The 13,869-nt window shown below is 41.5% G+C and overlaps 1 protein-coding gene across 1 annotated transcript in view; it reads left to right on the top strand.

Annotated features, from left to right (window-relative positions):
• phldb1b (pleckstrin homology-like domain, family B, member 1b) overlaps positions 1-13,869 on the top strand; it is a 157,148-nt gene that overhangs the window by 114,584 nt on the left and 28,695 nt on the right. Inside the window, 5 exon segments of the mRNA XM_042486315.1 lie at positions 3,775-4,092; positions 6,807-6,953; positions 7,842-7,979; positions 10,156-10,284; positions 13,123-13,278. Of these exon segments, the coding sequence (XP_042342249.1) occupies positions 3,775-4,092; positions 6,807-6,953; positions 7,842-7,979; positions 10,156-10,284; positions 13,123-13,278 (888 nt within the window).

Raw genomic sequence — 13,869 nt, 5'->3', positions numbered from 1 at the left:
GGGCAACATGTTCCAAAAACTATACAATATAATAAATAAATTTAGATAAAATAATAGAATAAAGTATGTTTTTTGGACTGTTTTTTAGATTATTAGAAAATAATTTAAAAAATATGGAAACTTGTCCAGAAAACTATATTTCTAATTATACAAATTTTATGTTTAAAATCATGTCATATAAAAATAATATAATAAAATATGTAGAATAAAAACTCAAATATATTTTATTTTCATCACTTTTTTAAGGTTATTTTTGTTTTTTTCTTGCTTATTTTCCGGTAATTTTCTTTTTTTTTCGCTAACTTTTTGCCATGTTGTTTTCAGTGGCTTGTTGCCTTCCTCCTATTTCTTTGAAAGAAATGTAAAATAATTTGCTTAGGTGTCAAAGGGATTAAAATACGACAAGTAGAGATAGTTTTTTCACACCTGACATATTCTAATAGTAAAAACAGCTCAGATTCGTATCCACACGAAGCCTTTTGGCTGTAAGAAGCGTCTCTAAACAGCAGATGACTGAGCGTTGCCGTGGCGCTCTGTCATTATGACCCTCTGATCCTGGTGGAGGACGGGGGTTTGTTGTGATGGTGGTGTCACGGAGGGGGTGGTGGGAGGTTGTACTGCCTTTTAAAGGCCAGTGTTTGTTCATCTGTCTTTTGGCCGCGCTGCGCTGGCTCGAATGTGTGCCTCATTTCAAGGTTTGAGCTGTTACTTCTCACAGTGTCCATCATGAGAGTGAGTAAACCCACATTTTCATTCTGTATTTCAGGGTCCAGGTGCTTTTTTGAAAACAGATTTTAATGATACAGAAACATCTCTTTATAGGCTATTTTATATAAATCAGGGGAACTTTTTCTTAGTCGTTCACCAGGGCAAACCAGAGAGGCCGGTATTTGCTTTTCACTATTGTGGAATCAGCCTGTTTTTCAAGTCAAAATCTCCCTGTTCTGGGACATGGAAGCTTGGCGTCTGGTAAAAAGGTTTGGATTAACACACTGATGTACCACCTTGTTCCTTCCCAGCCAGCTCCCGGAGCCCTGAGGGACCCGGTCCTTAAACAGAGACCCAGACTCTTATAAACGAGGAATTTTTAGAGCCTGTGGAAGCCACAACCTCTCAACATAAAAATTCCTCTGGCATTAAGAAGTCCCAAAAACACAGAAAATATAGGATTCAAACCAATCTGTCTACATGATCAAGAGCATAATTTGAGCGCACTTTGCAAGTGTCAGGCGTCAAATTTGATGCTGCGTCAAGTTGATTTATGTCGAGGCTAAACGCATTTAATGGTAAGAAAATGTGTCTGTGATCCTGCGACTCATCCATACAGGTTTGGTCGCCTCGAGGCTGTCTGGCAATCAAACGAGACAATGATAGCGCCGGCACTCAATCAGCTTTCTTGACAAAAAAAAAACGAGACGGGGCGTCAGAGAGCTCGCCGGTCTAATCTGTGTGGATGTTCAAGCAGATGTTGAGTGGGAGGACTCACGAGTGGTTGTAGACTTGCCAGTAAATGTTGGAAGTTTGACTTCTCTTGAACATGTTCAGCAGTGCTCTTCGGCCCAAAGGGGTCTTTTACTCCCACCCGCTCAGTTAAAAGCTAACTGATCCCAGATTACAGGTTAGAGCTAATGGTGGGGCTGCAGCGCCTAATCATGCAGATGCTCCCGCAGTGGGAAGATGCAGCAGGGCATTTACTCGTGGGTGAAATCCAGTTTGCTGCCAAGTGTTCCTACACAAACAGGAAACAGATTTGGCCTAAACCAGAGCTTAAAGTAGCACGGTGCTTATTGGCTCCAAAATCTTGTCCTGGTGACGCGGCCTTGACTGATATTTTTGGTTTGAATTGCAACTTATGTGAGTTTTCAGTTAAAATTTCACTTTTTTATACCAAAACAAATTCTGAAACAGTATAAATGTTGATTTGATTTTGTCATGATTGTAGCTGAAACTAGAATGAAATACAAAAAAGAGATGCGCCAAATGATTATTTTCATTGTTGATTGAACTTTTGAACCTTCAGCATATTGGTTTCATTTGTTTTTCCAAAAACATGCAAAAAAAGCAATTAGCAACTTGGTAAGAAATGTTACACAAATTTCAAGAAATTAGTAGATTTAGAAAATTATTGTAAAAAATGTCCAGGGATAAAACAATAAAGCCAGGAATAAACTGTATTTTTAATGATCATAGTTAGATGTTTAAAAATATATTACAGAATTATTATAATTTTTCAAGCACTTTTTCCGTGTTAGTTTATTTTTGTAATTTTCTTTAATTTTATTTTTATTTTTTTCTGGGCTTCAAAGCATGTTACACTCCCTGCTATGGAGCAGTCACAGACTTTATACCCTATGACACTTTACAAATTTGAGTTTTAGCACTTGAGGTTTTCGTGTTTACTAATATTTTCAGGCTTTCTTAGTCGTAGTGATGACGTATGCGTTTTGAAACGGGCCGTAGTTCCCCTTTAAGCTCACAGTGCTGCGTAGCTGGTGTTTCTCTGCAGACTTCAGAGACGCTGTGTCTGCAGCAGAGGGGTACAGCGGCAGACAGCAGCTGACATTTAGAGTTCAGAGGCCACCCTGTCGGCCTGGACCGCCAGGGCCCCCATAGGTGGGCTGACCCCTCATAGTGACAGCTGGACAACCGGTCACAGAGTCTGACTCCCATGCAGCACCCGGGGGAGAGGCCAGTATGAGCTCCTGTGTCGTTTCAGAGCTCAAACAAGTCATGACAAACTCCATGTGTGCTCTTACTGAGCCTGAGACCGGGTGGAGAGTGTTCCTGCGGGTTAGACTGGGTTTTGTACTGGTATTATGTTGCTGCTTATCAACCAAAATTTTGAGCTGGAGTTTCTTATATTCCAAATTCTTAATATTGACAGAGAGATTTTCATTGTTATTGTGAATGCATGTTGGTTCCACATATCGGTTATTGGTCTCATTAACTACTAATAATCTGTATCGGCCCTGAAAAACCAGTATCGGTTGCCCCATAGTGTAAATGCCTAAATGTTTAATCAAAAGTGAAACCTTCAGCATTGTATACATGCCATGTTCCCAGCAACTTTTTTATTATAAAGTCAAGTAAAAATTTAATAGAAAAGATGAATGAATGAATAAAAAAAAAAAATGCTCGCTGATGTTTTACAAAGTAAAAGTTCCTTTTATGCTGACACTTTCTTTTGTTAATTATGTTTGTTCATGAATTTCTCCTGCCAGGTGCGAACTCTTTGCATCTGATTAAGTCAAGTTTGTCATCGTGAGCATCACTCCCGTTCGATCATTTATGTAAAAATCGAGAGCTCTGTTTCTTCAAACAACAGCGTTCTCATTTTAGCGCAGAGCATCAGATTAGACAGACGAACGCACCCAAAATATAAAACAATGTTCTGTCAGCGTCAGGCCCGTTTTCTGATCCTCTGTTTACGATTTGCTATCTTCAGATTGTCATCAGACGCTGGTTTGGCCCCATAACACCACACACACGCACGCACGCATGCACACGCACACACACACACACACACAGGAAATGAGGTAGAACATATTGCGTACCATGACTGGAGGTTACCTTCTTTTTTTTTACTTTGTTATTATTGAGGTTTGTGAACAATAACAGGTTCAGACATGAAACAGATCAAATGGTTGCAGTTCAGTATCACATCTTTTCAGCCTTTAGTCCCCCAACATATATATCACTTTCAAACACAGGCCGATGATAGCTGATGTGTTGCTTATTTGTGATAAAATCCAATATTTTTGTATTTTTCTACAGGAGAGACAAAGACTAGAGACCATCCTGAACCTCTGCGCTGAGTACAACAAAGGAGAGAGCACCGGCCTGGACCCCCTGGGCTCAGGAAGGACAGGTTTCCCCGGAGGACTCGCAGATGGCATGGGGCGGAGACCGTCCATGGAGAACGTCCTCGGAGGGACAGCGTCCTCGGCCACGCTTCGCCTGCTGCAGAGACAGAGAGAGAGCGACGAGGAGAACCTGAAGGAGGAGTGTAGTAGTACAGAGAGCACTCATCAGGAGGTGAGGACATCTCCTGCTCTCAGCTCAGCATCCGCACTGCACAATGGAGACAGACAGGTCAGAGGGAACGCTTCTTTCCCAAAAAAAAGACGCTCTCTGCATGCCGCTGCAGGACCAGCATGTGCAAATAATGTGCTTGGCTTTGCTAAACCAGTGTTTCTTTAAACCCTTTGAAACCTGAGTGAATGGTTTGATTCCTTTCACAAACATGGGAGGAAGGCAGTGAACAACAGAAGAAATGACCCCAAAATTACCAAGAAACTACTAGAAAATAACCTGAAAATTAGTCAAAAAATAAAAAATAATAATAAATCTCCACTGCCTTCATGTCTGCAGCTGCAAAGAGTTGCGTGAAAATCAAGAGCCCTCACTCGGCAGCAAAATCTGGTGACCAAAACATCCCCAGAAGTACACTGCATGGAAATAAAACATGACTGCTCGACTTGAAGCAGTCTCAGTCGACTGAGGGTCTCCGACTGATGATTCGAGTCTCAGGCTTTCAGGGTTGGCCCCAGTTTCAACAGTTTCAACGCGGTCCTGTTCAAATACAACATGAGCTCACAGATTCATCAGCTTTAGGTTGTAAACTTTATGAACATCAAATCCAGGAACGCCAAATCAATAGTTTTAGCTTTGTGAAAAGCTCCACTTTTCAGCTCCACTGTAATAATAATGTTAATAATAATAATAACTTTATTTATATAACACTTTTAAAAAGGTATGTTTACAAACAGACAAAGCAAAGGCAGGAACTCAATGAATGATAAAATAAATGTCTTGAAAAGTCAAACAAAAAGGCAAGAACAAACTGCGTATACAAAAGAAGAATAAATCAAATAAAACAGGTAGATCTGGAAAGGCAAGTACTAAATTAATAACATTTTATTTTTTTAATGTGAGAATAAAAGCAATACAAGATAATAAAAATAATAAAAGAAGACTTTCTACTAGACTGTGCAGTTACTCAGACAGGCAGACAGATGAATCATGAGCCGACTCACCGCCTGATGGATCCTCTGTTAATAACTTTGCTGCCAGGATTTTAAACTGCACTTTGCTCTGAAACTCTTTGCTGATGGCAACAGGCAACTTATGACAAACCCTCAGAGCTTCAGAGTACTTGAACTGTTCTTTTTCCAGAGTGTCAGGGTGCACAAAGTCGCTGTTATTATCGAGAATTTAGTTTCACACAGATGCGAACATGCTGTTATCATCAGCTTGTTATGTGTGTTGAACTCACACAGCCTCAGTCAGTACGTTTATATGATGTTCGAAAAAGTCGAATTATTGTGTTAGTCTGACAAAAACTGGACTTTTAAAATACATCTAAACATGTTAGTGTGACTGAAATCGGACTAAACTGAATTTCTCAAAATCAGACAAAAACACCCAGATAATGTAAACACCTCAGCTGGACTTTAACCGGACGAGGTGTTCTGTGCGTGCTCTTAGTCGCCGTACCGGCCTCCATCACTGTTTACAGATAGGGACTGTTCATTAATTATGAGGGGGGAAGGGGTGCTGCGAAATGTAAGCACTAGGGAGGGACTTGTGTTTTTAATTTTGGCTTAGGTAAGGGAAATAAAACTTGAAAAGGTAGTATTTTATATTTGTTTTAAATAAAAGTCACACTCCAGGCGCGCCCCTCCTCTGATAAATAAAGCACAGTCCCTCAACACCGTCACAGAAGCTAAGCGTGTCCTGCTGTGGGCGTGGCCGCAGCAAAACATACTTTAGCCGCCTAAAAAAATCTGTGTCAATATCATCACCGTTCTCAATGGAGTCTGGGGTTTTTGATAGAACGGCGTCAAATCTCTGTGGGAAGGTAAAACTGTGGAAATATATTATAATATCAATGAAGGCAGAATTTGATCAGTTTGATTATATTTACGTGATGCAGCGTTTTTTTACTCAGACGTTACTGTAAATAAACAGTTGTGATGGTGATTGGGTCTGTATCATAGACTGTATAAATGATAAAGGTTTATAGCAGCTAGCTAAAAGTAGCATGTCTCTGCTGTGGAGGAGTCAGACGTACTTCCATAAATAAATTGATTCTCCCCCGGTGCTTTTATATTTGGACAAGGACAGTAGTCCAATTAAATGACCTAATTGAGCGTTAACTGTAGCTCAAATAAACTGTGCGTGTAAACGTACTGAGTGCATGACCAGAAATTAACGAGCGGGAGGTAAAAAAGGTGTTCAATAATGCAGTAACGTCTGTGCAAACATGAAGCATGAAGGTGCATGATTGTAAATATTTTTTGTATTTGTGGAAAAAAGTCTGCACGAGAACACATCAGCTACAGTCAGCTCCTTTCTGATCCTTAATTTCCCGTTTATTTGCATTTTGGGCCGTTTGTGGGAGGCATACAGCATTCAGTTTTTAATGTTGCTGCTGCATGAACCTCATTTATCAGTCGCCTCCTCTCTGTGTTTGTTTGTCTGTTTCTTCTTCTGCGCCATTATCCAGCCATTTTAAGTCGATTGGAACTGATCATTTTTTCATGTGGGAGGCTTGAAAATCCACCGTAACTGGGTTTGGAGACATTAATTTTCCACCCGAGGAACACAAAACTGTTAAAGTAATAACAATAATCATAGAATACGTTCACTGATACGGGTACGTGAACAGATGAGCATGTAACAGTACAGAAAGTATAAGTCAAGTCAACTTTTTATCCAAAAGATTGATGCCTTTCTCCCCCCTCTTCCTCTGGCTTCTCTTCATCTCCTGAAAGCCTGACCTGCTGCGTTCTCTCTCCCTGCAGCACGAGGACTCGTCCAGCTCAGGCGGCGCAGGTCGTCAGGAGCTGGGTTACCTGGAAGACGAGCGGGTTCGCGTCCTCGCTCGGATCGATGAGCTCAAAAGCCGCCTGACAGAACTGGAGCAACAACTCCAGGAGTCCAAACAAGAGGTACAGAGAGTGGGAGCTCACAGATGTGACTCTCAGGCTTACACCCAAAATAAAAACTACATTTTTACATGGAAGAGAAGTTTCCGCAGCACAAGCAGATTATGGTCACAGCATCCCTACGATGAGGTTTTACTCTGTGGGTTAGGGAAGGGAATCGTTAATTTCAATTGAAATTTATTTGCGCAGTAAAAACAAAACAGGAGAACAACAGCATAATGAAAGCAGATTGTGCAGGTGAGATACAGAAAAGAGAATCTCACCTCAAAATGAATTTCAAAAACAAATACAGAATCGGACAGTATCAAGAAATAAGCAATAAAGACACAGGATCAATAAAGTACACTTAAAAGGCCCATATGAAATAGCAGAAACATAAAATAAATGAAAAAATGCACTGAGGGTGTTATGATATCATTATCGAGACTCCTTAACGATCAGAGTCTGTATCGATACTTAATAACTGGTTTTGCTTTTATTGCTTAACAAAGTGACTGTTTTTTATATTGCTGGGATTTCTTACCCAAAAAACTGTATTGTTGCAGTTTCTTCCCAAAAACGAAATTTTCTTGATGTTACATTTGAACACATCACGATGACGTTTTATTAACCTTTGCCTAAAAGTCTCTTTATTGAGCCGGCTTAGAACACATCACAACGCAACCTTATAAAATCTCGTTTATTTAGCCAATTACCTTTTATTCTGCTGATTTCAACGCATATTTCAACACTGATCACTATTTTTACCTGATGGGACTCGCTAAAAAGTTTGGGTGTGTTTATCACTGCTGCTGTTAGTTTTTTTTTTCTTACTCCGTCCCTATTTGTGGGGGCCTGGAGGCTGATATTAGGCTCGCAGCTCACCGGTGACTCTTTGGTCCGCTCTTTCAGGCAGAGATGGAGCGCGCTTTGCTGCAGGGCGAGAGGCAGGCGGAGCTCGACCAGATAGAGGCCGAAACGGACATCATCACTCAGCTGCAGCAGAAGCTGGACGAGCTGGAGAGCGCCATCCAGAGGGAGAAAGACAAGGTACAGAGAGCCGTGGGTGATTTAAACGCTTTATTTGAATCCACCGATACACACAAGTGGATTCAAATATCTGCTGAGGTTATGTTGATTTTTAGGAAAGAGAGAAAACACACACACTACACTCACTGCCTGTTCTTTTTCTTCTCTGGTTTCTTACATCCCCTGCTGGTCCGTCACTGTTGGTGTCCTCACATGAGTCGGTATCACTGTCTGTTCGACACGTTTAAATCTTTAAGTCAAGAATGTTTGATACAGACAATAACAGCCATATAAAGGGCTGAATGAAGGACTGGATTGGTCTCCTTGGGTTCCCTCCTCTGCATGTTTCCTCCTCAGTGGCTTTCAGGTCGAATCTTATCGCTGTTCTCCTCAGCTGGACTCCGCTGACTAACTGACATCCATTAACCTCTAATCCTTCCTCTGCTTCTTCAGCACTCACGATCTCTCGTCCACTGTGCTCACCTGTTTCCTCACTGTCTGCATGACAGACCCTGTGGGCCAGGAAACCCGTCCTCCTGTGGCTGTTTGGGCTCTGTAGTCTTTGGTTCTGTAGTGCACGGGTCCTGAAAGAGACTTTAGATAAGGTGTGATGGTAGTGGACAAGGGAAAACTACAAGCATGTTCTTCACCCTACCTGCATCCACCACATCTAAACTGTAAGCGAGACAGAAAGCTCATTTAGCATCTTGACTTTTGGTTCTTTAAATTTGTTTTAATATCAGCTCTTGTAAAAGTACCAAAGTCAAATGTTTTTGTCTGTATTTTCCAAGTGTTCCTGAGAGGCTCCCAACAAAATGTGAAGGTGTTATTCATGATTGTTATATTAAAGAATAATGCTGCCTTCACGTTCTGCTCGGTAATATCATACTTATCGTATTTTTGAGTTACGACCACGTGTATGGCCCTCTAGAGTGGTGGGAAATTGGGAAATCTCAGCAGCTTGTGACTTGCAGGGGGGATAATTGACTTTCATTTACAGCTGATCAGATCAGACCAACGAATGAGAGAAGCAGCTGCTGCAAGTGAATGCAAACTTTTAGACCCAACAGAATGAACGGTTACGTTTTACGTACACCGTGCCCGATGTTCTGCTGCTCCATCTGTGCCCAGAGTACGGTCTGCACTCCAAGAGTGTGCCATGAATAACCAAATGGTATAAAAACTACGACCGTGCCGCTAATGAACCGTCCAGCTCCAAAACTAGAAACTCATTTTGGGTTGGCAGATGTTTTAAACGTGGTGGGCTGCCACAAATGCATGAACCCTGCATGTTTTAAAGGTAATGCAGAGGCTGAAGAAGCACTCAGATCCTCCTCTTCAGTAAAGTGGTGATAACTGTGTGGGCTCTTTGTTGATTTGTTGCACAGCGACACTTCTTGTTGGTGCTACAGGCGGCACTTGACGCATGTCATATGACACTGTGGCGGCAGTGTGTTTTTAGCTTGAGCCTACCCTTTTCTCCAAAGACACAGGACAGAGCCCTGCCGTTTATTTCAAATAAAAACTCCTGTCAGTGCTGGCAGTCCTGAAAGGTGTCAGCCTTTACAGTTTGACACGTCAGAGTGAAGAAAGTATGCCTTTGGTTTAAACTGGAGCAGCACCAAAGAGACGTGATGTCTCTTTGGTGGAGAGCAACTGAGACGGCGTCACTCCTGACAGACTTTGCTCGGGATTATAAATAAAGAGCTTAGAAATGCTGTGGGACCAATAAATGTCAAGTAAATTATGGGCCAATTTTCCTCAGCTCATTGACGTTTTATTTGTAGGAAGATTTACGGATTCTTTCAGGATATTTACAGCCAATATTTGTCAGTGAATTTAGCAAATCCTGGAAGACTTTCTAATGTTTTTATTGCTTCAAATTAAACTAATTGGATTGTATTAGAAAAATTAGAGTTTGAGTGATGTTTTGTGGCTATTTTAAGACCATGTTCCCTCTGTAAATCCCCGACCACCAATCGTAACATCCCAGCAGTTCTGCACCTACTTCCTGCGCCCTGCTGAGCCTTAAAGATCTGTCCCAACGTGTCTGTTGCTAACACCTCACAGCTTTTTATTTGCATGGCGTGGATTTTGAGCAGTGTGTTTCTCTCTCTCTCTCTCTCTCTCTCTCTCTCTCTCTCTCTCTCTCCTCGTCCATCCATCCTGTGTGTGGGTGTGTGTCGTGTCTTTCTAGGAGAGGGCTAATGTTGAGGCCGAGCGCCGGGCCCTGCAGAGCCTCCAGGAGGGCTACGCTGAGTTGGAGAACCAGCTTCATAACTGTCCCGAGTCCCTGCGGGAACAGTTGCAGGAACAGCTCAAAAGGGTGGGTCGCCAGTCCAACAGAAGCACCTAGAACCCCCCCGCCCCACCTACAGACTTCAGTCTGCAGAACCCCGCCCCTTTGAAACTACAAAACCAATCCATCACTGCACGCACACGCACGCACACAGTCACATCACCACCCAAAATACTCCTAGTGAGTGTAGCATCAGCTCGTCCCTCCAGCCTCCACACAGCAGCGTTAACTTCTAAGCTGCAATTTAAGTACATTTGCCCGACGCACAGAAGCAATATTTGGCATAAAGCACCCATTTGTATTTGGTCTTACAATAAAAGTACAGCATTGTTTTATCAAGTAGCACCAAGTCCAAAGTGTTTGCATTAGTAAAGATCCTGCATTGTAAACTGCTGATGGACTGAACGATGGACTGTAAATGATTAAATTGAACAAAGTTTATTTGGCTTAAAGGGAAAAAAAGGGCTAAAAACATAATCTGCTGTTCTGCAGATGATACTTGCATTCTGTAAAGTTTATCCAAAGGCAGAGATCTGTTTTTAAGGTATAATGTTCGTTTATTTATTTTTGGGTGGGGGGTTAAATAATCAACCTTGAAGGACACAGAATGAGGGTGTAACAAGTTTTCTATCCGGCACAAAGTTTGCCAGCCTGACGACTCTAAACCCCTTTTTCCTCACTCGCACTGCTCCTAAGTCTTAGCAGAGCAGCATATGTGCCTCAGCACATGCCATCACACATAGTGCTACAGGCACCTTTGACCCTTCAGCAGGGGCCCACTGCATATGGTTTTAGACACACACACACACACACACACACACACACACACACACTCAGTGTGTTTATAAGAAGCTCCCACACAGACGTGCTGTTGCCACAAGATGCAGGAATTTAGCCTCCTCCTCACCACACCTACATGCTATAGAAACCCTCAGGTCAATGCTCACACTCACACTCACACACTCTCACACACACACACAAACACACACACACACACCCGGCTCCTGGTCCGTGCAGCTGCTGGTGATACATTTTGGTAAAATGTGCGACACAGTGACGCTGCACTTGCATGTGTGACTCTGATCTGCATCTCTTCTGTGATTTGTTGTGGCTCGCATAATTTGTATAACTGCTGACTAATCAATTAACATAGGCCCTGACTAGATCCATTCTGTGTCTCCCCTCGCTCTCATGCTGTGACTTCTCTCCTCTAAATGAATGCTGTTGTTTGGAAAAATCGTTTTTTACGAGTGAGAATAGTTATTACAGGCTGCGTTTATTTGTTGACAGCGATGCTCTGCGTGCAGAATCAGACCATGACGCTGCATGTCGAGCTATCGTCTTTATTTAATTTGTTGTGCTCACATTGAGTGAGAAAGTAAAGCTTGAATCAGTGTTTATTGCAGGGATTTCAGGCTGCACAAGCACACTTCACCTCTCGACATGAAACAGAAGTTGCTCCCAAGGTTTTGAGACGCCCACAGTAGATGTTTGACGCTTTGAGTTCTTTGTTCTGGTTTTGACCACTTGAAAAAATGAGTCACATTCATCTCAGTCTGCATGTCGGTGAATTGACATTGCAGGCTGTCGGGTCCTTTGCAAGTGCTCCAAAGATTCTCAAGAGCTCATAGACTCAAATACTCGTCTTTCTGCTGCTGACAGAAGTTAAACTGGTCTGCAACAACAGGGGCTGACACCTGAGATAAACCTTTGGAATCACACTGTAGTTACATATTTACATTCAAGACAGCAGTGTCTTATATTTATATATATTTTGTAACTAAGATTTTTTTCCATGTTGGAAATGTTCTATAGTTTTACTAGTCTATAATGTAGGTTAGAAAGCATTCAAACAGACGTCCCTGCATACACCTGACCCGCACAGGCCTGCTGTGTAAGGACTTTCCTCTCGGCAAAGATGAGTGAGGACAGCGTACCTCAAAAGGCAATTTATTTATTATACACTGATAAAATATTGTTGATGTTTTGTTTTTTTATTCAGACCTTTGAATCCTAAGCAAATTGTTTTGATGCATGGATAGAAAAGGCAACTTGGAAAGAAATGTCCTGCAAATTGCAAGAAATCATTAGATTTAGATCTTTTTTTTAAAAAAACAAAAAGATAGGATAGATATCTAGAGAACTATATTTATAATCCTAACTATTATGTAAAATTATTTTACAGAATTATTCTAATTTTTAAGCACTTTTTCACACCTTGTCTTACTTTTTGTGTCTTTGTTTTTGTTTGTTAATTTTCTCCTACCTTTTACTAATTTCTTGCTTATTCTGGGGTAATTTCATCTTAAGTTGCTCAATGCCTTCATCCCATGTTTAAAAAAAAAATAAATAAATAATTTGCCCAGGTTTCAAAGGGTCAAGTGGCCCCTAGTCTTCATTCATTTTGCAAACGTGGCCCCCAGGCAGAGCAAGTTGAGTTTTAATGCACTAGGTGTGTATACTTTTCTGTGTGTATACAGTTTACATGTAGAGTGAAAATGAGCACACATTTTTTTGTAATATAGATATATATATTTCAGTATAAATGACTGTCCTTTGCCTCTTGTTTATCTCGGTTTATGTACGCACACCAGCTGCTGTGCTGCAGTAGAAGCATGTTCTTCAGTATTGTCTGCTTGACTGAGCACGGTGTGCTTTTAATTCCCCCCAAAAAAGCTTCAGCAATGCTGGGAAAAAGTTTTCAGCTGTTTTCAGATGTAAAAGTCAAAGTGTTTTTCCTTTGCTGTCAGCAGCTGCACTAGTCGGAGAGTAGTGAATGGCTTTAAAATCAGCAATGTATATATATACAGCGTGTTTCTCTGTTTATGATGTAAGCGCTGATGTTTGTCTGTGGGGCTCCATCAGGACGGCGAGGCGTTGGAAACGGGAACCAAAAAGTTTGAGGACTTGGAGTTTCAGCAGCTGGAGAGAGAGAGCAGCCTGGAGGAGGAGAGAGAAACCATCAGCCAGCAGCTGCTCCAGGAGAGAGCCGAGTACCACAGCAGCGTGGCCAAGAGGAAGGTGAGCAAACAGAATATCCTCATCGTGCTCTGGACAGTACGGGAGCTGATGCAGCCAGTGGCAAAGATTTCTGCAGACATTGAATTAGTTTGACAATGTTTATACCTAAAGGAGACAGTTTTCTGTTTTTATTTTTGTTTATTTATGTTCAACACATTTTCTAAAGCACTCTGCTCAGGTGAATAAGTTTCATTATGTGTTAGTGACAGCAGGCAGAGACAGCAGCCGAACAGGCCTACAGGCCCACTTTTTGTTGTTTACACCAAGAAAATACCAACACAGACTCATTTTGCACATTCTTATCCTTCCACTCCGGCATTTAAAAAGTTATAAAATACTTTCTTTCTGTATTTTTAAATGTTTTTATTTATAATTAGATGATGCAGGTACAAAACAAGTGAAGGACATTTCAAAGACAATATTATGTGGGGAAAAAGACCCAATTGACACAACAGACAAACAGTGTTAATGGCATATATAATGTTTATTGAGGGTGTTGGATGGGTGTGTGTTTGTGTGCATGTGTGTGTGAGAACACGTGCATGCATCTGTTGGTGAGGCAGGTAGGACGTTGGGATGAATTACAGCAAG

The sequence above is a fragment of the Plectropomus leopardus genome, chromosome 5, assembly GCF_008729295.1.
Source record: "Plectropomus leopardus isolate mb chromosome 5, YSFRI_Pleo_2.0, whole genome shotgun sequence".
NCBI lineage: Eukaryota > Metazoa > Chordata > Actinopteri > Perciformes > Serranidae > Plectropomus > Plectropomus leopardus.
Note: the sequence above shows the minus strand (reverse complement) of the source record. Positions and strands in the feature narration are given on the sequence as shown.